This window comes from Octodon degus, unplaced genomic scaffold, assembly GCF_000260255.1.
Source record: "Octodon degus isolate 3935 unplaced genomic scaffold, OctDeg1.0 scaffold00056, whole genome shotgun sequence".
In the NCBI taxonomy this organism is placed as follows: domain Eukaryota; kingdom Metazoa; phylum Chordata; class Mammalia; order Rodentia; family Octodontidae; genus Octodon; species Octodon degus.
Genome location: NW_004524632.1, coordinates 8,364,367 through 8,389,834, shown reverse-complemented (window position 1 = coordinate 8,389,834; position 25,468 = coordinate 8,364,367). Strand labels below are relative to the sequence as shown.

Sequence of the window (25,468 nt, the reverse complement as noted above, 5' to 3'; positions counted from 1 at the left end):
TCCAGCTATTAAAAAAAAAAAAGGCCCCAAAGTGCATTATGTGAAAGAGGCAGAAATGAAGCACTAAAGGAGTTTTTCCTGGAGGGACGTGAGGGGGAAACCAGGAAGTGGTATTGGGAGAGCCCACGGGTGTCACCGTGGAGGATTGGTCCCGAAAATCATGGTCACATTCTAACTCCCAGCCTCTTGGATCCCCGGATGAGGGTGCCTAAAAGGTCCCTGCCCAAGAAGCCCAGGGTGAGATCCTGTGCCTAGGGCGGTGGGTCCAGGCAGGGTCCTGGGCCCCTCAGCACCAGCGAGAGCCCCCATTCGTGGGCACACGTCCCCTTCTTAGGGCAAGACGCAGAAGGAGCAGCTGCTTGTGTTGATTAGGAAGGGAATTTTGAGGTCACCAGTGCTCTGGTCCCTCAGGAGGAAGCCCCACCCCCATAGGCCATGTCCCAGACCTCTGGTCCCCAGATCCACGTTGTGCTTTGAAATCAAAAGGAAATGGAGTTGACCAGCGCTTCTCCTGTCTCCAAAGTGACCAAGAGGACAAACAGCGCCCCTACTGTAGAGCCCCAGGGTAACATCAGCTGCCCACCTGCAGGTCAGGTGTGCATGGGGTAGGGCATCCGCTGTGGCTCAGCACGGGGGCTGTGCAGGGTCCCCAACACTGGGTGCCAGCTGGGGCCAGACTCCGGGCAAAGCTAAGAGGAGCCCAGGGGAGCGACGAGACTCGAGATGAATGAAGCCAGGCAAGTCCCAGCTGCAGGAAGAACCCAGGCATAGCACCAACTTCTGCCTCTGCCCGAAATCTGCTTCTGGTCAGGAGCCCAGGGCCCCACCTTGCTACATGGGAGGTTGGGGGGGGGGGTTGGTCCAAGGCGCCATCAGCATGGGCGACTCGGGTCCTTCAGGGCCCAGGAAGAGAACACACTGCTGACCAGCACGGCCTTCTCCTTGCCCAGTGCCAGGGCACCGCTCACCCTGCCCCTGTGGGTCCTTGCCTGTCACAGCCCCATGCACCACCTTGGAGACACCAAGGTCCCTGTGGCTCCTGCTAGCTCCAGGGCCTCATGGCACTGGGGAGGGGAGGGGAGACCAGGGGAATCCTCAGAGGATTGGGGACTAGGGGGGACGAGGCAGGGAAAGGGCTCCTCCCTTTCCCGTAGCTACCCCTGAAAACCTGATCCAGAGTTCTCTGCAGGCAGCAAGCAAATGCTCAAGGGCGGGGGGGGGGGGGGGGGGGCAAAGATGCTCTTGAGCGGGCACTCTACTCTCTGGTGGCCCTGGAGGTGGCAAAGGGGAGGAAGGGTGCCCCCTAGATGAAAAAAGGATGGACCACCTGCCTCAGGGCCCCCACCAGGGGGTGAGTGGTGCAGCCTGGGGCTGGAGGACAGGCAGGTGGCCGGGGCGGGAAAGGCAGCCTCGGGTGCAGTCCCAGCCCTGCTGTTGGGGGGACTGGCAGAGAGGGCGCCCGCAGGACGGCAGGGCCAGCCAGAGCAGCTGGAGGAGGTGGGGCAAACAAGCTGTTGCAGATCTTAAAAGACAGAGACAGGGAAGGCGACAGGCGAGGCGGCGGGTGGAGGTGCGGGCACGGGCTCAGATGGCCTCCACGTAGTTGGCGGGCAGCATCCCTGTGTCGCCTGTGCGCTCCACGGTGCCATACATCCAGCCGTCGTCAATCTGCTGCACGTTGACAATGGTGTCGCCATCCTGGAAGGAGACCTCGTCCTCGTCCGCGGCGCTGTAGTCATATACTGCGCGGTACCGCTTCTGGGGGTACAGGGTGGTCGTGTGCAGCCATGCAGGCTGCCGGCACGGGACCGAGTGCTTCCCACATTGCTTCTGATTCTCACGGACACCAGGGTTGAATCTGGGACCAGGCTGCGCTCGGCTGTGACCACTCACTAATCTGAGCCTTAACTTCTGGGTCCTTTCACAGAGCACCTGGCATCCACTAAGGGTCAGATGGGGACAGAAAGGCTGGGACAAGGGCCAGGGAGATAGCTCAGTGGCATAAGTGCCTGCCTGGCAAGCGCAAGGTCCTGAGTTCAATCTGAGAGAGAGAGAGAGAGACAGAGAGAGAAAGAGAGAGAGAGAGAGAGAGAGAGAGAGAGACAGAGACACACACACAGAGACACACACAGACAAGATAGACAGACACACAGAGACACAGACAGAGCGAGAGCTAGGGCAGTCACCCCATCCCACCTGCCTCTGCACAGACCCAATAAGGACAGATACAGGCCAGACAGTGTTTAAAGCAGATGAGCTCTGTTACTAGAATTGGTTTTTGTCTGTTTCATTTAATCAGACAAGATTTCTCCATGTAGTTGAGACTGGCCTTGAACTCAAGAGATCCTCCTGCCTCAGCCTCTCCCAGGTACTGGGATCACAGGTAGGTGCCACCATGCCCAGCAAATGCCACACCTTGACCCTGCTGCCCATGGCCCCCACCCCGCTGGCTGCCTTCAGGGCACATGCCATGCTAGGACCTGACATTCCAGACCTGTACACTGATTTCTCTTTTACTAGACAGAAGCTGTCCCCAGAGGGCAGGACAGTGATCAGACCCAAGACAGAGGAGCAGCTATGTGGGGGGCTGGCGGTCACCTGGAACCTCAGTGCCCACGCCATGCCACATGTCCAGAGGTAGAGGCTCCGGGCTGCTTACCGCAGCCATTCCACTCCCCTGCGACCTGTCTCTCGTGCCCTCACACAAGCTGCCTTGTGTCCCAAGCCCCTGGCATGGTGGAGATCTGGCTGTTCCCTCCAGGGGACGTGCAGCAGGACGTACAGGCTGGCACTGCCACAGGCAGGCCTGCTGAGTCGGAGCCCGTCTGCCTTCCCTGGCTCCCAGCAGGTGAACCAAGGGAGAGAAGCTTGGTAAAGTGGCACACGTGTGCTGGGCGTGGTGGCACACGCCGGTGATCCCAGCTTTCTGGGAGGCTGAGGCAGGAGGATTGCAAGTTCACCTCTCAAACAAAAGGGTAGGGGCTGCTGCTTGGTGCAAAGGCCCTGGGTTCTGCCCCCGGATCCAGGAAAGAGGCTGGAAAGCAGCACTAAGAGAGCCTGGGTAGGCCTGAGGGACAGGAATGGGGAAAACCACAGACAGAAAGGCCTGGGAGGCGCAGAGGGTGGGGTCTCCTCATGAAAACAGGTGGCCTCCCAAGCCTGGAAAGACCCACACAGACAGGGGCCTGCGTGCACCCAGGCATCACAGCCGGGAGCGGCCCCCAAGGTCATCCCAAGTCCAGCTGCAGCCCTGTGTCTGAGGACCACTTACTTCCTCCAGCTTGTGAGGCCCAGACCTGCTCCCCACACAGGACAGGGGCACGCGGAGCTGGGGTCAGAGGCAGGAGGACCTGTGAGCCCCCCATCCCGTCCCACTGCCCCTACTTACCCCACCACCACCTGGGGCGCTGCGCTGTATGGAGCCAGGAGCCGTGGGCACGCCATATGACGGAGCTGCCTGCTGCTGCTGCTGCTGCTGCTGCTGGTAAACTGGGGGTTCAGGGGTCAGAGGTCAGAACGTGCCCAGAGCCCTCCTCACAAAGCCGGGGTCATGCCAAGGTCATTTGCCCCCACCTAAAGTCCCAGTCACCCGTGCATGTGTGTCCATGTGGGGCGCCCCAGCAGGGCTGTGTCCTTCCCCACCCCCAGCCTGGCTCAGCCCTGGCCCCCTGCCGAGGAGGAGGCCTTCTGCAGCCTCTGCACCCACACCCACCGGGGGCACTGGTCGGGATGTGGTGCGGCTGTGAGTGCTGCTCCGGGGGCCGCCGGTAGCCGCCACTGTCCTGCGAGTCCCTGCGGTCCGGCTCCACGCCTTCGCCGCCACTGGGGCCCATGCGGCTCTTCTCGAACTCCTCGTGGTACTTTATCTGCAGGGCAGGAGGCTGAGTCAAGAAGGAGCCCAGGGCAAAGCAGCCAGAAACCGCCGCCAATGCTGAAGACCCTAGGATTCAAGCCACTATCCTGGAGGCTGAGGCAGGAGGATTGCAAGTTTGAGTCCACCCCTGGTTACTTGGTGAGACCCTGTCCAGAAACAAAACACAGGCTACGGATGTCGCCTTGTGCCACGGGCCTGGGTTCAACCCCCTGCACCGCAAAAAATAAAATTAAAAAAATAATAATAATAAATAAAATAAAATAAAATAAATCGAAGGCTCTCGGGGTGGATGAGCTGCCCAAGGACTCACCATGTGGCTCAGCCTCCCTGAGCCTCCATCTGCACTTCTCAAAGGGCCACACACCAGACACTGTCACCTACACGTCCCCGCTCCCACCCATCACCCCAACTGTGACTGCGGTTTGTGTGCCAAGCTTCTCTTCCTGGAGGGCACCCTATCACTGGCTGCTCTCGGAATCTGCTCAGCACTCGACCCTTCCCGGCCCCAAGAGATGACCATGGCTCCTTTGGGTTTTTTTGTTTTGCGGAGCTGGGAATTGAACTCATGCCCTCGCACTTGCCAGGCAAGCACTTATTCAACTGAGCTATCTCCCCGGCCCCTGCTCCTTTGTTTCTGGATTTAAGACAGGGTCTTTCTGTGTACGTAGTTCAGGCTGGCCTTAGATCTTCCTGCCTCAGCCTCCCAAGTGCTGGGTGACAGATGCCACCCCTGGCTATGACTCTGCACTCCTGCCAGTGACACATTTTAGCACAAGCCTCCCCAGTCACATGTATTCTGTAAATGACACAAATTTCAGGATGTACGCTCCGGGTTGCATGCACACGCGCGCGCTCACACACACACACACACACACACACACGACATAAGATGCAGGAACACTGAGATTTCTGCCCCGAGGCTTCAAGGGACAAATGTCCACACTGCACCCCAAGTGAGGCCAAGCTGAGGAGGAAGTGGGACAGAGGGCTGGGCCCGCCAGGCTGAGTGGGCGGCTGGCTCAAGGAGGGAGAAGGTGGAGGAAGCCGCAAGGCCCTGCCCAATGCCCACAGGAGGCCAGGGACCTGGCTGGAGGCCACTGTCACTTCCTGTTCCCTGGGACACCGCCCTGCCCTGTGCCAGCCTGGAACACAGTGGCACAGGGAACAGGGAAAGGAGCCGAGCCAGACTGCTGTTGCTTAGAATAAAGGAAGGATGAAGACCGAGGGACCTACACTGTGGCCCGAGCCCTAGGGCCAGGCAGAGCACGCGTCCCTTGGGGGCACAGGCCAGGGTCAGCCATTGCCCACCCTGTCCCTTGCCTTGGGGGCCCTGCACAGCCCCCAAGGGCCAGGACTCTAAGGTGACTGGTGCTGCGGATGTTCCTCTGCGGAAGACTCTGCTTCTGACTGCGGCAGAAACCAAGCCTGCCTCGCTGCTGCTCACAGGCTCTGCGGAGCTGGGCAGAGAGGAGTCAGCAGGCGGGTGGGGAGCGGAACACCCACTCACTGCCCAGGCTGCGCTTGTTAGTGGCCCTTCCGGGGCCTGTCTTCAGCCCCAAGGTGCCACAGCCATTTTATGGCTGAGGAATGCAGGGCTAGGGAGGCGGGTAAGCAGCGGGGTAAGGCAGAGGCCAGGTTCCACCCACCAGGTGACAGTGCCCTCTGGTAGACTCACACAGTCCTTTACTTGTTAAGTGCATAACTCTGGGCTCAACTTCATTAGTAGTAGAAAAATCCCAAACACCCATTCACAACATAATAAACTGCAGCACAATCACACATGGAATATCAGATGGCAATGAAAAAGCACAAATGATGTCCCCTGCTTTTGAGCAGGGATGGAGGTGGAGCTTGGGCTTTGTACCTGCTAGGCAGGCGCTCTGCACGGAGCTATGCCCAGAGGTGCGACTCTAACACTGCAGTTACTTTCACAATCAGGCAAAAACGAAACTACTGCTCGGGAGTGCTCAGTCAGAAGCAGAACACAGCAAGCTCAAAAGTAAACTGGAGGATCCGCAGCAGGGGCTGCTCAGGGTCACTCGATACTGGGTGGCAACTTGAGCACAATCACCAGCGCACAGGAAGGGGGCTGCCAGCCTGTGTGTGCTGTGGTCCTGGCGGCTGAACCCAGGGCCTCACACACCAGGTCTACCACTGAGCTATATCCCAAACCTTTTCTTATTATCATTGTCATCATTAGTAATAGTAGTAGTATATTTGCTTTTGGTTTTCTTTTTTTGCAGAACTGGGGATTGAACTCAGGCCCTTGTGCTTGCCAAGGAAGCGCTTATTCCACTGAGCCATCTCCCCGGCTGCTTTTGGTTTTTTAAAATAGGGTTTTTCTATGTAGCCCAGACAGGCCTCAAAACCCATGGAGATCCTCCTGCCTCAGCCTCCCAAGAACCGGGGTTATAAGTGTGCGCTACTGTGCCCAGCTTCAGCTTGTTCTCAGCATGGTTTGGGTTCCGTCTGGGCCCAGGGACATGGCCAGCCAGTAGACCTTGACTTCTGGGAGTGATGGCTCCGGGACAGCAGGGGGCACCACAGTGACCCCCAAGTGTGCCTTCCAGGGGCCCCTGGCCGCTGCCCAGTCCTGGCAAGGTTGGTCAGGGCTGCATCTGGCAGACAAGCTTCCCTGTGTGTACTGAGACAGCCTTCAGCTCCGAGGTGGCCCTGGGGACCCTCGGGTCAATGTGGCCTGAGCTGCCACGACAGCGATCGGAGCCTTGGTGCCAACGCCTGGGCCCCGTGAGTTCTGTTACTTGGATGCCTCAAACAGCAGCAAAGGGCCCTGGTGGCCCTGGCGGCCATCCAGGCAGAGCGGCAGGGCCCTGGCAGGGAGAGCGAAGGGCCCTGGCAGTCCAGGGAGAGCGGCAGGGACGGCGTCTGCTGCAAAGGTCACTCTCAGGCACCAGAGCTCACCGCGAAGCTTTTCCTTTCTGCAGCGTGGGGTTCGAAGCCACCCCGGTCCCTCAGCCCAGAGCCACGTGGCAGCACATGGTGCCCTCTGCGGCTGCGGCGCTGCATTGGGCCCCACATATGTGAGGCTGGCGGCAACGCCCTGCCCCACGTGCCCAGTTGGCCAGAGCCACCCAGACTGCTCTGTCCCCCGAGTCTGTGGGGACCCTGATCCAAAGGCACTCACAAAGGAGTACTGGGAACAGGGGCATGGTGACACAGCGGGCTGTGACACAGGAAGGAAGACTGTGGCGGGAGGAAATGCCTGTGATGTCAGCCCAGGGGAGCGGGGGAGGTGGCACGGAGGCGGGTCTGCACCCTAACACCCACCACACCCAGCAGAAAGGCTGGCAGCTGCAGAGCAGCGAGGACACAGGCTCCAGCCCGCACACCCCGCGGGCGGGAGGGCGGGCGGGCGGGCGGACGGACGGACGGACGGACGGACGGACGCCAGCCCCAGCCCCTCCCTCTGTTCCAGCCACTACGGCTGGGCTGGCCAGGGGCCGGCAGGGGAGGGCGCTCACGTTGCTGATCTGGTCCTGGGTCTTCTTGATTCTCTGGAGCTCAGGAGTGTCCGCCACCACGCTGAAGCCTTTGCCCTTGTTTTTCTCAAATTCTTCCTTGTAGCGCACCTGGGGAAGAGGGGCTGGGGTCAGCACGGGGCAGAGGGGATCCTGGACAGAAATGCCCAGCACTCAGGAGGCTGAGGCAGGAGGGTGGCTTCAAATGCCAGGTCAGCCTGCACTACATAGGGAGATCCTGTCTCAAAACAACAAAACAACCTGTTCACACTCACCCAGCACAGGGGCATGTGTCATCACACACGCACACACGCACTGCCCCATTTCACAGAGGACACTGAGCCATCCAGAGGCAGTGCCTCCCACGGGAGCTCACACAGCCTGGCGGCCAACATCCAGGGCCCCAGGATGAGACGCCCACCGGCCCGACACCCGCGCCTACAGGGCCCTCGACAGGAAGCCATAGGCAGAGGTCCACCCCACCAGGATGAGGCCCTGCTCAAGAGAGCTTGGTGACTTCGCTGAGGGGCCTGTGCCCAAGGACTAAGTCTGTGTCCGGAAAGGCAGCGTGACACAGCCAAAGCAGAGGCTGATCAATGAGCCTTTGATGGCCCAGGCTTCCTGGAGCCAGACTGGCTTCCAAGGCCATTGCCACGGAGGGGAGGGCAGGAAGTGGGCGGGGACAGAGGACAGAGGGCCCACAGGGGGACCCACTGCCCCACTGCCAAGCTGAAGTGCCAGAGTCCAAGGCAGGCTTCCCCAGGCCACAGGGAAAGCAGCGAGGGCTGGCCCACCTCCGTGGGGGTCTGTGGGTCGCACCTCCCAGAGGCTCTCAGCCACCTTGGGGGCCATCTGTTCCAGGCGCACAGCTGCGTGCACTTCCTCCCGGGGCTGTTGTCCTCCACCAGGTCAGCCCAGGACATGGGGGGGCCTCAACAGCACCTGGATGACAGGTCCAGGCTGCTCGGAACTCCTGGCCCAGCATCCCGCTCTGGACCCTGACCTGACCCCTGCGGGAGCCACGCCTGTCAGGTGCCACACTTCCCTGCAGATTGGGCCTGGTGCCAGGGCCTGATGCCAGCTACTCAGGAGGCTGAGGCAAGAACCTGTTTCAAAAAACCAAAAGCTAATGGGGCTGGCGGGTGTGGGTCAGGGCCCATCAGACTGGAAGTCGGAGCAGAGGACAGGGCCCACTTCGGTGCGCTATTGCTTGGTGACCTTTAGCCTCAGCCTTGACCTCTCAAGGTTCAGCGTCCACATCTGCACGGCGGAGAGTGGGGACCTCTGACGCAGCTCCGAGGCCACACCCGGCAAGGGAAACCAGGCTGTGAAAGTGCTGTCCCAGCTGTGCTGACCCAGCGCCAGGCTGGCTCCCTCCTCTGTTTCCTGGCTTTGCAAGGGTCAGGCGCTGCTCATCCTCAGGGAGCCATCACCATGGTGACATGCAGTGACATCAGCCGGTTCCCAGGCCCGGAGCCCTCTGTCCTTGCCAAGAAGGGGGATTTAGTTCCCTCTGAATGAAGGCCTGAGAGGGTAGGGGGGCAGGGGTCACCTGGTGTGGCCCAGAGCAAGCCAGCTCCCCTCTCTGGGTGGCTGAAGGGGACAGGTGAGGCCACACCTGTAATCCCAGCACTCAGGAGGCTGAGGCAAGAGGACTGCGTGAGTTCGAGGCCAGTCAGGGCTACACAGTGAAGTCTTTAAAAATTAATTACTTAACTCACTTATGTATTTGGTACAGGAGCTCACTGCGGGGCTCGGACTCCTAGTGATCCTCCTCTCTCCAGCCTCCCCAGAACTGGGACGACAGGTGTGCACCGCCATGCCCAATTTCAGTGGCCGGCACGGGAATGCAGTTACAGGAATCAAACCTGGATCCCTGCGTTCGCCAGGCAAGTGCTTAGACCGCTGAGCTATCTCCCCAGTCCTACACAGTGAGCTTCAGGGCAGCCTAAATGACACAGTGAGACCCTGACTCAAAAAGCAGCAAGAGAATTGCAGTGAACTTGGATTCAAGCCCAGCCTGAACTATGCAGCCAGGCTCAGGCTCAAGAAAAACGTCAGGCTCTGGAGCTGCTGTTATTCCTGAGCACCCTTGGGCCCCACCCGGAAGGGCAAGTAGGGAAAATTCTAAAGGGCTTCCAGTGCTGCGAGGGGTGCCAGGTGGCCGGGGTGAGGCCCGGAGCATGCAGGGGTGGCGGAGTCCAGCCACCAGACAGGTCCCCAATGCCCACATGGGAACACCTGCCCGGTCGGGCAGATGAGGGGGCTTTGTGCAGTGGTTCTGGGAGACCCGCCCAAGGCCACTCAACACAGCGATCTGTGGGGATAGAGTGCGACTCAGCACTTTGGCCGGAAGATGCCATCCCAGGTTGGTGCCCAGCCTCCCACTCTGGAAACTCCCAGGGCAGGGCTGGCCTCCGCCTGGGGCTCCTGCCGCCCACTCAGCCCTGGCAGTGTGGTGCTGCTTTCTGTCTGTAGGTCCTGACTCTCCCCCGCTCTGTCCTGTTCATTGGTCACTCAGCCCTGAGTTCACTGCCCTTCCTGGCCGCCTGCTCAGAAAGTGAAGAAAAGATCATGACTTAAAAACAAAATGTTGGGCTGGGGAGATGGCTCAGTAAAATAAGCGCTTGCCTGGCAAGCACAAGGGCCTGAGTTCAATCCCTGGTTCCACAAAAAAACTGTTAGGGGCCAGAGAGATAATTCGGTAGAATAAGCGCTTGCCTGGCAAGCACAAGGGCCTGAGTTCAATCCCTGGTTCCACAAAAAAACTGTTAGGGGCCAGAGAGATAATTCGGTAGAATAAGCGCTTGCCTGGCAAGCATAAGAGCCGGAGTTCAATCCCAGTTCTGCAGGAAAAAAAAAAAAGTTGTAAGTACCAGGCTTATAATCCCAGCACTCAGAGGCTGAGGCAGGAGACTCACCACAATTCGAGGCCAGAGGCAAAATCCACCACAGGCCTCTATTATGACCGCCCATGCTACAAGACCTATCTGGGGCTGGGGAGATGGCTCAGTGGAATAAGTGCTTCCCTGGCAAGCACAAGGGCCTGAGTTCGATCCCCCGTTCCGCAAAAAAAAAAAAAAAAAAAAAAAAAAAAAAAAAAAAAAAAAAAACAAGACCTATCTATCTGATCTGAAAGAAAAGCGAGTTTTTAAATTAGTCCTGCACAGATAGGGAACAGAGCTAAGAGAAAGGCCAGGGCTAGAAGTGGGGTCAAAGGGCTCTGCACCCATTTCCCGTCCCTTCTAGGACACAGAAAGGCACACTTATTAGTGCTGCCTCAGGCCAGGAGGAGCCAGGCGGCCCCACATCCTGAAACCCACAAGGCCACCTTAGGACGGCAACCCCTACTTCACACACCAGAACGGTCACCCGTGCAGCTGAGGGACATTTACCAGGAGGTGCTGCCTGCTGTGCCAGGCACAAGATCAAAGGGCTCAGGCACCCGGGCACTCCCTGCACAATGGCCGCCCTCCATTGTGGCCCCCTCCAGTGCCAGCAGGCGCCAATAAAAAAGAAATGAGGGAGACCCTCCCAGCACTGATGGCTGGCCTGGCTCAGCCTGTGATGGGGGCTCGCAGCCTCTTATGGGGCCAGCTCTGCGGCATCCCGCTGTGCAGGGGAAACCACAGGTGTCCCAGACATCTAAAGTGCCACTTTGGGGACCAATATAGCAAGTGGAAAACAAAGCAGGAATAGCACAGTGGCTTCCTGGGCAGGGACAGGGGGGTGTGGGGGCACATGCAGGTGGGTGGGCGGAGGTGACCCCACTCCCTTGTCACCAGCCACCACACAGGGCTGCAGGCACCAGAACCCCAGCCAGGGCAGCCAGGGCCTTCCAGCCTCAGGACACAGTGGTGGAAGAAGCCAAGAGAGGCAGATAAAACCTCAGGCCTGGGGCCGGGGACATACCTCAGTGGAATAAGCACTTGCCTGGCAAGCTCAAGGACCTGAGTTCAACCCCCAGTTCTGCCAAAAAAAAAAAAAAAACACCTCAGGCCTCACAGCTGACAGGAGCAGGGACAGGGCCCACACACACACTCCTGCCCCAGGCCAAGTCCCCTAAGCCACAGGCCAAAACTCTGGACACACAGCAAGCGCTTCTCCCACTGTTCCCACGTGGGGGGTAGAGATGCGAAGGGTACGCAAGAGGCCACACACACCCCTGCAGGGACACCAGCATACGCCCGTGCAGCCCAGCCTCCTTGGGGCGCCCATGCCCCTGACCCAGGTGCGTCACACAGTCTCCACACCTGGGCTGCCCACTGCACTTGAGATCAAATGACCAGAGCCCTCACTGTGTCACCAGGCAAAGCCAACACCAGTCCCCAAGCTGGGATGTAAAGAGGATCAGTCTCCCACCCAGCCTCAGCCCCAGCCCCAGCCCAGTGGGCAAGGGGAGGAGGGCAAACACCCCCAGGCCGGGATGGCCTCAGCAGCCTCAAGGGCACCAGCACTCAGACAGGGAACCAGAAAGGACCCGTTCCAGCGTCCTCAAGCCAACCTCAAAAGCACTGGCGTCACCTGTCACATCTGCAGTGTGCAAGGCTGGTGTAAGGGTTCAGGGAGCTCACTGTGAGCAGCACGGAGCCCCAAGATCATGGTATTAATGCCGAGACCGTCTCTGCTGCAGCCTGCTGGTGTCAGCCCGCCTGCCCTGATTTCGAGCTCTCCTGCACTCTCTGGTCCTGAGCCTGAACCCAGGGTTTTGATTTTGTATGGTACGTTACGTTATTTTTGGTATTTTTGGTCTTTTTGTTTTTTTGTGGTACTGGGGATTGAACTAAGAATCTTGTGCTTGCAGGCGCTTAGGCCCCTGAGCTATATCCCCCACATCCCCAATTTTATTATTTATTTCGAGATTAGATCTCACTAACTAGCCAAATCATTAAATTACCCAGGCTGGACTGGAACCCGAGATCCTCCCGCCCCGGCCAGTGTGTGCCACCACACCTGGCCAGCCCACTGGCTTCTTGCTCGTGTCCCCTGAACCAGGTGTCTCCCCGCCCCCCACCATAGGGCTCAGGAAAGCCAGGCCCCTTTACAGCTGCCCTTCAAGCGTGGAGAAGGTCTGGGGTCGCCATGGTGGAGGCCGAGCAGCCTGAGCCCCAAACCCGACCCTGCGAGCAGATGGGGTGAACCGAGCTGCTGCTCTGGGAGGCAGGCTTTGGGGGGCAGGGCAGAGTCACACAGACATGCACCTCGCGGAAGCCAGGAAGTGTGACGCAACCGCCTGGGGGTGGGACGGCCCAGTTGCAGCACCTCGGCCCCAGGGCTGACCGCAGGGAAGGAGCCCTGCCAGGCCCAGCCACCGTCCACCCACACACGTCTGTCTCCCCTACCTGGCTCTGAAGTTCGCTCTGCTGCTTGAGGCGAAGGTTTTCTGGGGTGTCGGCCACCATGGTGAAGGACTGCTTGGGGTAGTGTCTGCGAGACAGAACAGAGGCGTCACTCCCAGCGCCACTTCCTCTTCACCTTGGGCAGCCCCAGGACCCTGGGGTCACTGTCTCCGTGTGAAGAGGAGTGCTCCTCAGACCGGATCTGGGGCAGCGGAACCAGAAAAGCCAGAGGCCCAGGAAGGCCAGTCAGTGTCCAGCTTCCGTGTCTGGCAGATCCATGTCCTGAAGCCTCCCACAGAGAGGTCAGTGGGTCTGGGCCACCGAGGATGACCTCACCAGGCTGGGGAGTACATGGGCACAGGGTTGGGGCCAGGACTGGAAATGGACGCCAGGTACGGTGGCACGGGCTGCGAATCCCGCCCTGGGGACACTCAGGCTGGAGGCAGGCACATCTGAGGCCGGGCTCCACAGCGGGCTCTGCCTCAAATAAAAAATGGAGACCAACAGTGCCCAGGTGGGGCAAGAGGGACACAAGACAGGGCCAGGGATGTAGCTCAGTGGCACAGCACCTGCCTGGCAAGCATGAGATCAAGAGTTTGATTCCTAGTACCCACCCACATAAAAAAGAGAAACACAAGATAGAAGGGAAATCTCACACACACACACACACACACACACACACACACACAAATACACACACAGAGAGAGAGAGGATTCCTGGAGCAGGTGGGGACAGAGATTGTAGATAGGCAAAGTAGTGTTTCAGCTGTCCTTGGATCTGATGGTGCTGGGAATCAAACCCAAGGCCCCAGGCAGACTTGAGGCAAGTGCTAACTGCTGGCTACATCCCAAGGCGTGGGGAACAAAAGCGGCAGGAAGTCCTCCAAGTGCCCTCCAAGGGACAGCAAGGCCTGCCTGGTGCCTGTGCTCCCCCAGTCCTCCCAACCCCTCTCCATGGCTACCACGGCCACGGTCCCCCTTTGACAGACAAGAGACCAAGGCAGGACCCAGCCTTGCCCCACACAAAATCCTCAGAGACCCGAACATAGGGCTCCAGCCGCCTACCCCAGATGTAGGACAGCCCAGGGTCCTGATCCCAGACACAGCTGGCCTCGAGGTGGGATGAGGCAGGGTGGCCCCTGAGAACAGCCCTGTCATTTCACAGGGGAGTGAACCATGGCTGATGCTCATCACCGGTGTTATGATCTTGTCCCCCCACTGCTGCTCCTAGATCGCCACAGCTTTGTTTTCCGGTCACAGCGGTGGTCACCACCGTGCATTGATTTGCCCCAAGTGCTAAACAGGGCTGTGTTTAGTAAATACTTGTTGAATAAACAAAGGTTAAACTAACTGGGCCAGGACCAGAACTCAGGTCTCCTGTAACCCCTAGGTCACCACAAGACCCTGCAGCAAACCAATGACAGGAGAGGCAGCCAGGAGTTGTGGTGGTTGGTGTACACACACACACACACACACACACACACACAAGCACACACGCACGCACGCTGTCATGGAACAGCAGTGGCCATGTGGGCCCAGCTATTTCGAGGGTGACCGGCCACTCCAAGCCAGAGCCCAAGACCTGGGCATTCTTGACTCTGGGTGACCAGGCCCGCCGCACCTGTGACCACTGCAGGTCCCAGGTAAGAGGTGGTGATAGCCTCCTGAGTCGGCCATCTTGGCCTGGCTCAGCTGGGGAGCTGGCCCTGCGCCGCCACCTGCCCGCGATGTGCCAAACCTGGCATGTCCTACAGCGGCCAGCACCGCCCCCAGCTACCTGTGAACACGGCTTCTCTCTGAGCAGGGCAGGTGAAGGGCAGCACCTCGGGGTGCACAAGCCAGTCCACAGGGCCATAGCTAGAAGGGCACGGCTCTGGCCTACTCGCTGCGTGACCTTGGCGAGCCCTCTCCCGCCCTGGCCCCCACGCCAGCCGAGCGCAGCTCCCCCTGCTGAGCCCCTGCAGAGCGAGGGAAGAGAAATGCAAACACAGGTGCCAGGTAGGGCACCAGAAATGGCCCGCGATGACTGCAGGGGGCGGGGCCTGGCCTGGGCCTGGCCCTGCTCCACCCACAGCTCAGAAGCACCTTCAAAGCTCCCGAGAATGGAGGGGTAGGGGTGCAGCTAAAGGGAACAAGATCCCTGGCCCCTGCAGAACTGGCCAGCCTGAGCTCACGGGGCGGAGGGCTTCAGAGTTGACCCTCCCAGGTGTGGACAGCTCTGGGTCTGCCGTACAAGGTCCACTCTAAGAGAGAGGGTCATCGTTGGGGGAGATAGGGCAGCCAGAAGTGGCAGGGCGAGGGGCTCCCCAAGCACTCCCTGGGATGCACAGGGTTAAATCAGGGCAGTCAGCTCGGGTGGCCCAAGGACAGCCAGGTGCTGTGAGTACAACAGCCACAAGCACCTTCTCACCCCCCCAAGCACAGCCCCTGGAACCTTCACCACCCCCAGCCTGTGAACCAGGAGCCTGTGCTCTGCAGGACAACGAGGGAGCTGCTGCTCACCCCCACACACATACCCACAGCCCCCCAGGCCACGTCCCTCCTCCTCCTGTGGCTCGGCATCCAGTCTCTCTTAGAGTGCTCCATCCTCTCTTAGGGGCCACAACCTCATGCCCCAGAACCAGAACACTAATCCTATGGAAAAGGAGGGGTGGGGTGAACCAGCCAAGACTTCAACTTGGTTTAATTTGCTGGGGGTGGTTAAGGATTTTAATCCAGCAGCAGATTAAGCAGATTAAAGAGCAGCTCTGAGGCTTCCAACCTCCCCCTGCATGGCGCTTCTCCTGCTGGGTCAGCCATTAGCCCCCAGCCCCCAGCCCTGGTGAGACAACCCTGCCTCTCTCCTCCCTTGCTCACTGGCTTCAGGTTCCCATGGCAACTGCATCTTCAGCTCCAGGCAAGAGAGCGGAGAGACAGAGGGGTCTGCAGGGTATGGATGGGGGAAGGGGGGAGCAGCAGACAGCACAGATGACCTCGACCAAGGAGAAGCTCATGAGGGCCCAACCAGGTCAACTGTGTGCAGAATCCCAGTCACCACGGAGGTGGAGGCAGGCAACAAGGCAGGCACCTGGGTTTGCAGAGGGAGGTGGCCCTGCCCCTCCTCCTGGCAACAGGATTGGCTCTGAAGTGGGCTCCAATTGACTGGGCCGTCTCTCTGTCCTTGGCTGAATCCCCCTGGCAACCACTGCCCTCAGATTCCAGGCTGGACAGAGGGTGTGCGAGTGTGTGTGTGTGTGTGTGTGTGAGCGCACGCATACGCTGTGCATGCCCACGACACAGAGCCACCCTTCCTAGCTGGAACCATGTCCCACAACAGCCTGGACCCTGGGCAGGGTAAGGGGGCAGCAGAGTCCACCCTGGGGGCTGCCCAGGCCCCGCCACACTCCTCCCGCTGTCAGGAGACACAGGAAGCAGCTGCTAGGCAGGGCATCTGGGGGCAGGAGAAAGGACTTGGCATCCCTGAAGGCACCAGGAAGTCTGGTGGCCAGAAACAAAGGTGTGGGCAGCAGCCTGGCCTGCAGGACACAGCACGGCCACAGAGGAGCCCTGTCCCATGTCCTACGCACTCTACCTGCCAGACTTCGGCCTTATCAGTCAAGGGTGTGGATGCAAATTTATAATCCCAGCATTCAAGAGGCTGAGGCAGGAGGATGGCTTGCAGAAAGCTCAGGCCAGCCTGAGCTACATAGTGAGACCCTGTCTCAAAAACACAACCATGACAAAATTCTAAAAGCAAGGGTCCTCTGGGGAGAGTGACCCACAGTCACAGGCAGGCAACCTCTGTCCCAGGAAAGGGATCACCCAGAGGATCTCTGAACCACCTTCATTCCTGGAAGCCCTCAAGGGCAGGGAGGATCCTGAAAAGCTAGAAGGGTTCCCGGGTGACAGGGACAGCCCACCCGCGGCACTCTCTGCCACCAGCTCCACTCCAGAGGCAGAATGAGGACAGAGCAGAGATCATCCTCGCAGCCCAGCTCCCCTCTCTGCAGGGCCCTCCTAGTCCTGGACCCCTTCAAAAAGCACAGCTCTGAGCTCAAGGTGGAACAAAAATACATCGACAGAAGCAACAAGGAGATGCTGGTTTCACCAAAAGAGGGGGGAAAAACCCAGCAGAAAAACAGCCCCGACATCCTGCCGCCTCTGGTTGGAGCTGCTGATTCTAAAGCCCCTGCTGGGAAGGCTGCCCAGGGCCGGCAGGGGGACTCCCTAACCCACTTTCTCCGCTCCTGTGCCCTCCTGGCCCCCAGGCCTTGGGGCAAAGCACTGGAGAAAGGAAGCAACAAGGCCCCGCTGTCTGACCAGAGGAGAAGGAAAAGATCAAGGGCAGACTGCAGGAAGAACTTCCCAGCCCTCAGGACTGCAGCCTACAAATGAATGAAAGAAGAAAGAAAGAAAACCAAGCTGGGCATGGTATGCGCCTGTCTGCTAGCACTCAGGGGGATGCCGGGGGAGGTGGGGAGCTCGGGGCCAGCTGGCCTTACAGAGCAATCCTGCCACAGACCTCACCCCTCCCTCCCCTCTAAGGCCTGGGGATGGGGCAGGAGCAGGCCCGGCCCCCAGTGTCAGGCCACCTCCATCTTCCCAGCCCTGCACCCCACAGCTCCAACAAACTGCTGGGCAAACCCCACCATCTGTGATCGATGATGAGGAAAAAGATGCAGCCGAGTCTCTCATTTCTGGCCCATGCCCAGCCCCTGGAACCCCAAAAACCTAGCCTCCTCTCACAGAGGAGCATCCAGCTGGGCCCAGCCCTGCCCTGCCCTGCCCTGCCCTGCCCTGCCCTGGGTGGGGAGTCATTTGCAAGGAGACCATCAGGCAGGTGACACTAGCCAGGGGTTGGGGAATCTCATTTACAAAACAAATCATCAAGGGCATCAGGGTTTATCTAGCCAAGGCAGGCTCACCCCACCCACCTGGAAGCCAAGACACACAGAAGCAGCCTCTTTCTGCTCCCAGTCACTTTTAGTGTCAGTTACACCATCACTGTGAGGTACCCAGGACCTGGGAAAAAGACCACAATCCAACCACCCACACCTGTGTGGCCTGCAAAAGGCTTGGCCCAGCCAGGGGATAGAGGAGCTGTGCAGGAAGATGGGAACAGGACAGCTCTACATGGACTACCATGACTCAGGAAGCTGACTGCCACCAAAGGTCGGGGCCAGAGGCAGGCAGAAAGCAGGAGGGATGTGGCAGGCTGAGGCAGGAGGACCACTGTGAGTGCAAGACCAGCCTGAATCACGTAGCAAGACCCAAAAAATCCAAAGGGGGGTGGGGAGGAGGAGAAGAAGGAGGAGGAGGAGGAGGAAAAGGAGAAAAAAAGAAAAAACTAGGAAAGGGCTGGGGCATGGCTCAGTGGTGGAGGCCTTGCCCAGTGAGGACAAGACCCTGGGCTCATTCTCAGAGGTACAGCAAGGGGAAGAAATCAAGAGGAAAAGCCAGCAGCACTGGCACAGTATCTGATACAGAGCATCCTCTGGTAGCAAGGATTTTTTTTTTTTCTTTTTTTGAGACAAGGTCTTTCTATGTAGTACAGGCTGGACTTGAATTCACGATATAGTCCAGCCTGTCCTTAAACTCTCAGCGATCCTTCTGCCTCAGCCTTCCAAGTGCTGGGACGGGCAGGGATTTTTAACTAAGGAGAAAACAAGGCTTAGAGAGGTGCCGAGGGCTCACACCGGATGGAGCCACACTGGGCCCACTGCCAGACGCCCAGGTCTCTGCTCACAGCCAGGTCGTCCCTAGCTGGGCCAGAGGCCAGCTGGATGCTGGAGAGGAAAGCAGAAGGGGTTCCCCAGCTGGGCACCAGGAGCCAGAGGACCTGCAGTCCCCGTGGTCTCACCTGTTCCTTATGGGATCCCCAGAAGACACTGAGACAAAGTGAGCCAGGACTGGGGCACCAAGCTACAAAGCGTATAGGAAACAAGGACAGGCCTCCGATGTCCCGTTCAACTCCCAGCGCTCGCCAAGTTCTAGGTCGTGGCGGCTCACAAGCAGCGGGAAGATGCACTGGGCTCTGGCTCTGGCACCCTCTGCTCCCCAACGGGTTAAGTGGCTCAGCTTCTCTGAACCCCACCCCACTCCCCAAAGAGGGAAGAAGTGGCAGAGAATCAAGGCTTGTGTGAGCCCATAAGAATTCAAAGAATGTCCCATTTCCCTTGGGGCTGGGAGGGGCTGGGGGTAGCAGAGCCAGGGGCAGCTGCGGCGGCGGCGGCGGCGGCGGCGGCGGCGGCGGCGGCGGCGGCGGCGGCGGCGGCGGCGGCGGCGGTGGTGGTGGTGGTGGTGGTGGTGGTGGCGGTGGTGGTGGCGGTGGCGGTGGCGGCCTGAGCTAAGCTTGGCCCTCCCTCTACCGGGGACACCTGCCGGGATCCAGCCCTTCAGAAGGGATGTGTTCACGGCCTCTTGGGCCTGAGAGCTTATCCGAAAGCGGCTGTCCCCATAGCTGACACAGGTAGGCACCCAGTAGCAGGACACAATCACTCAGAGATGACCCCTCCAAGCCCTCAGGGGCAGGCCCAGGTACAGGAAGGCCCTGGGAGTGACCACGCGAGCGAAGGCTCAGGTCCCAAGCCCTCTTGGACAAGTCCCAAGCCTGCCTTCCTGGGTGGACTCTGGCTCCGAAGAGCTTCCTGTCTGAGTATTAATCTAAGACTCCGGGCTTTGGCATTCAAGAAACTGCCACCTCCTGTTCCTGCTCTCAAAGGGATGCAAAAAGCAAAAAGCTCCATCCAAATCAGACCTCAATCCGTGTGAATACCTCAGATCTCGGCTAAGTTGGATTTGCGACCAGTGGGGCTGCAAGAGGAACTGGCAGAGTCCCTGGCCACGAGAGGACAGCCGGGGTGTACCAGGCCCTCAGCCCTTATACATAGAAGAAAAATGGGGAACAGGTGCGAAGAGAGGGCCAAGACCCATCCCAACCCCATGACACCAGGGTGTGCGCACGCCATGTCCCCTATGCCCAGCCCTTCATCTTCACAACGTCCCTTCCTGTATCCTCAGTCTCCTCACTGGTAAAATGGGGACAGGAAGAGCCCTTGCTGCACCTATCCGTTGTGGTTGTGACACAGGGCAGGGGGCCCAAATGCGGCAGGGTCACCTTGCAGTTCTCAGAGGGGAAGGGAACAGCCCGCCCGCCGCCGAGTGAGCACTCACGCGTTGCAATAGGGCTTCTTCTCGTAGCCTTTGTAGTTCTTCATGTTTAGGGTCATCTTGCAGGTCTCACAATGGAAGCATGCTTTGTGCCAGAACTGCAGGTGGAGGGAGACACAGGGACACCCATCAGGCGCCAGCAGACGACAGACTCCCAGCCCACCCCCAGCAGGCAGCCAGGGAATGGCGGGACAGGAGAAGGCAGACCTGGGGGTGATGGGTGCCAAGAGCCCCCCAGGCCAGCTTCACCTCCTATCCAAGCTCTGCAGCCCCCCAGGGCCTGGGAACGGGAGGCCCCCTCCCCCAGCTTGCAGCATTTCTCCTCATGCTCCAGTGCTGCCTCCTTCCCAGGGGAGTTATGACCAGGAAGTGGGGAGCATCCTTTGCAGCAGGCCCGGCACCCCTCCTCCCTCCTGCACCCCCAGAAAAGGCAGGTAGGGCAGCAGCCTGTGCACCTTGGAGCCCAAGGGGACATCACTGGAGGCTGGGCAGTGTCCTGACAGTGGGTGACACACCCTAGAGTCAGGTGCTGGGTACAGACAGTAGGGATGCAACTGGGGGGAGGGCAGAGGAGATACCAGAGAGGGGACCCCACCCCAGGAAAAGCCGTGCAGCCCTGGCAAATTCTTGCACAGGAGACCGGGGTAGACCAGGGGAGACCAGGAGCCCTGGGATGCTACTCTTTCAAGTGCTCTCCATTCAAGAGGGCTGCAAAAAAGGAAGCTGAGGGGCTGGGATTCAACCGCCTACCACCTACTTCAACCAGGGACCCTCAGCCTAATTTCTGGGGTGACCGTCCTCTATATATTTCCCTGCCCAGGAGACCTACAAGGAAGACCTCAGAATAGAACGTCTTGGAGGTGACAGGAGAACCCCTCTACATAGACAGCAGCTGGAAGTCCAGGAGTAAAAGGATGGGGTTTGAGCTCCGTGGGGTCCACCTCACCTCACCTCACTGGGACCCAAGTTGCGATTTGCCTGACTCCCCGCAGTGCACAAGGAAAGCTGAAGCAGGGTGGTCCTGTCCCCCAGGTGCCCAAAGAGACAACCCCCTAGTGACTGGCCCCTCTACCACCCCCAGTCTAGCCACCTCTGCCCAATAGGAGCCGCTGGGCACCACCTCCCCCACCCCCGAAGGGGCTGGCAGGAAAAATATTCTCAGAATCCAGACCGTGACCCACTTTGCACACAGATGTGGGAGCATGCTGTCCCGGGGACCTCCACGGCCAGAGCTATGTGGCGGGGAGACAGACACCCCCACCGAGCAGATGGCCAGAAGGGTGGTGTGGGGCAGGGACAGGGGCTACTGACCGGGTGGGGTGCAGGTCAACGTCACAGGCTCCACAGAACCCCGCCACGGCCAGGGAGGAAGGGGAGCCCCGCTAGAGGGGCCAGCTCACCCCCACCCAGTTCTCCACCTCCCCCAGGCCCAGAATTCCCTGCTGTCTTGACTCAGGGATGATGGTGACCACTGTGCCCCCCACAGAGGCCTCAGGAGAAGCAAAATGGAAATAATGGCCCGAGTGCCAGCCAGCAGGGCGGTGGTACTGAGCTGCCTCTAGCTCTGGGAAGCAGAGCAAGGGCATGTGGAAGCCACCTCCCCCCATGGTGCCCAGAAACCCCACACCTTTCCCTGACCCCACAGGCTGGGTGCAGTGACATATGCCTATCATCCCAGGCCTCAGGAGACTGTAGCAGGCCCATCGACACTTCTCAAAAGAGAAAACTTCAGGTAAATATTCCTGGGACTTCAGAGTGAGGAAAGCTAAGAGATGCCCGCCTGCTGGACGTCCAGGGTTCGCAGCCCAGACAGCCCGGACAGGACCTGGGCAGAGGGGAGACGCTCTCCCTCGCTCCTTTGACCTCCTCCAAACTCCTCTGTGGAAAATCCAACCCACAGAAAGGGAAACAGGGGCTGGGGCACAGAAGCCCCGCAAGGGTCCAGTCCTGCCCCTCCCTGCCAGTGAGTAGAGGCACCTCAGGTGACAGCCTGCGGCCTGGGGCCCCGCCCAGGTGGCTGTGACTCAGGGTTGGAGCTTGGGGCCTTCACCTCCCTTCCTGGTGCCCAGGGTTTCTTTCTTTTTTTTCCTCCTCCAGAGTCATCGCTAGCTCCACCCTGGCGGTCACCAGCTTGGCTCACTGGGCCACCTGGGCCACTGCCTTAAAGGCACAGATCTTGTAGCAAGGTGTGGTGGTAGACACCTGTAAGCCTAGCCCTCAGGAGGCTGAGACAGGACTGCTTTCAGTTTGAGGCCCACCTAGGCTATTGGACTCCAGAGCAAGACCCTGTCTCAAAAAAAAAAGCAAAACAAAACAAAAAGGACAGATCTTGCAAATGAAATACAAAAGACACAGACTGCCAAGTGTGGTAGGGCTGAGGCAGAAAGATTGTTGCAAGTTTGAGGCCAGCTTGAGCTACAAAGTTCAAGGCCAACCTGAAACACTGTCTCAAAAAACACAGAAGATCAGAGAAGAGTAGAGAGATATAGCTGGGGGATACAGCTCAGCCCCCCAAGGGCCTGCCCGGTGGAGGCTGAACCAAGCTCACGCTGAGCTCCATCCCGCAGCATTTCTATTATTTCTCATTTTCTGACAGGGTGCTGCTAAGTGACTAAATTACCCACACTGAGGCTGAACTTGTAATCCTCCTGCCTCAGCCTCCTAGAGTGTTTAGATATTACAGGGTGTGTGTGTGTGTGTGTGTATACTTGTGTGTCTCCCAAAGAGTCCACACTGAGATACGCCGAGGTCAGGCAAAAGTGCTTTTTGTGGAGCAGGAGCCGGGCAGGAGCCCCAGCTGCGAATTCACCTATCCCAGTCCCCATTAAGGGTTCACTATCTCCAGCTCTCCAGCAATTCCAGGGGAGCGGGAACCAAAGCAGCCTGGCGCTTCCTGAGGTTCTCCACCTCTCTCTGAAGCCAGGGGGCAGCAGCCCAGCCAGTAGACAGGAACTCAGCAGGACTCTTAATTACATAAGTCCCTGGATATAAGTGCTCAATAAATACCTCCTGATTCCTGGCAAGCAAGAGATTCCTGAGTTTGATTCCCAGTACCGCAAACAAACAAATAAATACTTGCTGAAAGAAAGAGTGAATGAGGTCAATGGGCTTCTCCCCACCTGGGAGGGAAGCCAGTGCCTAAGGGTAGACCAGAGTCCACTCTGTCTGGGCCCAATCTCACCCCCAGGCCCCCATCCCCGACCCCGTCCCTGTCCCCATCCCATTGCCTGTCCCACCTGCCCTCCCTGCCCTGAAGAGGTAGCAAGGATCAGAACTGACACCAGATATTCAGGCCTCTGGCACAGGACAGGAGGGAAAGGACAGTCTTTCTAGCAGCACTTCCTGGAAGTGGGAAGAAGAGTTCTAAAAACAGAGGGTGGGGTCAGGGATATAGCCTAGTGACCTGAGCGGCTGCCTGGCAAGCACAAGGTCCTGAATTTGATCCCTGGTAAGGAAAAAAAAAGAAAAGAAAGAAAAAGCACTTTCACCTCTGCAAATCAATTCTGCGTATCTCAATGTGGACTCTGGAGGCTGAGGCTGGAGGCTGGACAGTTTGTGGCCACCCTGCACTACAAAGTGAGATCAAAACCAGCCGGAGCTGCATAGCAGGAGGCTGTTTTAAAACAGCACAGAGGAATCACCCACTTCTACTTCCCAGGGTCATTCCCCACTCGGAGGCCTTCTTTCAGGTAGGGTCAAGAACAGCTGGAAAGGATGACCTGCAGGTCCCTGCCCTCTCCTAGCTGACATGCAGTGAAAGGTAGGCAAGCACAGGACACTCCGTGCCAGGCAAGGGCACCATCCCACCGAGGCCCAGAGCCATTCCTAAGACTCGCTGGGGCAGACTGCCTTGCAGTCAAGGCAGACAGAAGAGGAGCTCAGGACTCCCGAGGCGGGGGGCAAGTTCCCTCCTCCAGGGGGGCCAAGACCACACCGGAAGGATAGCTAAGCTCTCCAAGGGTGCCGCTCCAGCTCCAGGGGCTGGCTCGGTCACTAGGTGCACACCGTGTCTCCTCTACCCCTCCCCCCAGAGTCCCTGTCCCACAGCCCCAGCCCCTCTGCCTCCAAGAGCAAGCTCTGAAGTGTCTCTGAACCTTTCCAGCCCCGCCCCCTCACTGTGACTCAAGGGCCAAAGATCAAGGAGGAAGTGGGGGCGGGGGCAGGGAGACAACCCAGAGACAGGGCCTCCCCAGATCAACCCGCGCCCCTATTTTATGCAGTCCCCCCTCTCCGGCCAGTTTGGACAGTAAAGAGGGGACATTTGGACTCGGAGCCTGGTGGCGGTAGGGGACACAAGCATCGATGAGGAGGGGGCCAAACGCGGAGGCCTCCCCCAGACCCGAGCGAGGTGTCCAGCGCTTATAGGAGGACAAGATCCTACCCCAAGCGTGTTGGGAACACCCAGTTCGAGCCCCCCCACCCCGAAAGTGTAATGGTAACCAGATGAACAAGTCCAGCGTAGGGTGTGTGTAGGGGGAGGTCCTATGTGTCGTCGGAGGACAGGGCATTTCCAGAAGGCCACCCTGCCCTCTCCGGCGATACCTCCCCCTTCCTTCGGCTTCTCCAGAACTCGGCCAACCCCACCCTCCATTGGAGAAACCTGCTTCGAAAAGTTAGCTCTTTGTTCTACGAGCCGGGTCTGCAGGCTGCGCATAATTTCAGGGGATCCCTGCAAGGCGCGCGCCACCTACCCGCCCACCCACTCGACCTCAGCCCCCCGACCCCGCCTGGCTCAAGCTGGGCTGCCCAGCCCCGGGAGGCGGTTGCTAATTCGAGGTGGGGGGGCTGGGAAGCCTTAATGGAGATTTCCGAGTGCCCCGAAACCACCCCCCTCCACCAAAGGGACCCCCAGGTCGCTTTAAAACGGGCGTGTGGCCCGAGGTGCCCCGCACCCGGCGCGCCATCGCCGCGACAGCCCCCGCCCCAGCCTCGGGGCCCGGAAGCCCGGGTGGCCGAGCCGCGGTTAGGCGTCCCCGCCGCGCCCCGCCCCCTCCCCCAGCCCGCGCTTCCGCCTACTTGGCGCTCGGGGCCGCGGGAGAGGGAGCGGCCGTCCGCGCTCGCCCTCGCGGCCGGGGTGCGGGAGTGCACCCCTAAGCCCGTACACACGCACACACCCCGAACCTGGCCGCCCAGTCCCTGAGCCCCAGGGCGCTGGATCCCCTGGCTGCGCACGCCTCCCCCGACCCCCGGCTCGTGACCCGGGTCGGTCCCCAAATCCCAGGACGCAGCCCCCTCCCCTGCGCTGCACCCCGATCGCAGGGACAAGGCAGCGGAGACCCAGCCCCTCTCCTGCTCCTCCAGTCCCCAGCACAGCCTAGACGCGCCTCGCGATGTGGGCTCACCTTATCCAGACAGTTCACCTTCTCCGTGGGGTACACGATCTTGCCGCACCGGGCGCAGTTGGGGTTCATGGTTGCTCCTGGGGAGGCTGGGCGGGGGCGCCCGAGCTCGCGCGCGCTCTCCGACCTGGGGGAGGCTGACGGGCGGCGACCGCGGCTGCAACGGTGCAGGCGCGGCGGCTGGAGCTGGGGAACTGGCCTCCGCCTCCGCCTCCTTCCCCTAATAAACACCGGGAGGAGGGGCCGCGCGGCGGGGACGCGCCGCGGGCACGAGCGGGGGTGCGCGGA

The 25,468-nt window shown here is 59.5% G+C and overlaps 1 protein-coding gene across 1 annotated transcript; it reads right to left on the bottom strand.

The window, feature by feature from the left end:
- On the bottom strand, nt 1-25,397 carry Lasp1 (LIM and SH3 protein 1). The gene is made up of 7 exons (XM_004633689.2): nt 25,184-25,397; nt 19,845-19,939; nt 12,696-12,780; nt 7,357-7,464; nt 3,713-3,866; nt 3,389-3,489; nt 1-1,758 (listed from the first exon to the last, which is right to left on the bottom strand). The coding sequence occupies exons 1-7, from the start codon at nt 25,250-25,252 to the stop codon at nt 1,585-1,587; spliced, it is 786 nt and encodes a 261-aa protein (XP_004633746.1). The 5' UTR covers nt 25,253-25,397; the 3' UTR covers nt 1-1,584.
- Nucleotides 25,398-25,468: the final 71 nt, after the last annotated feature.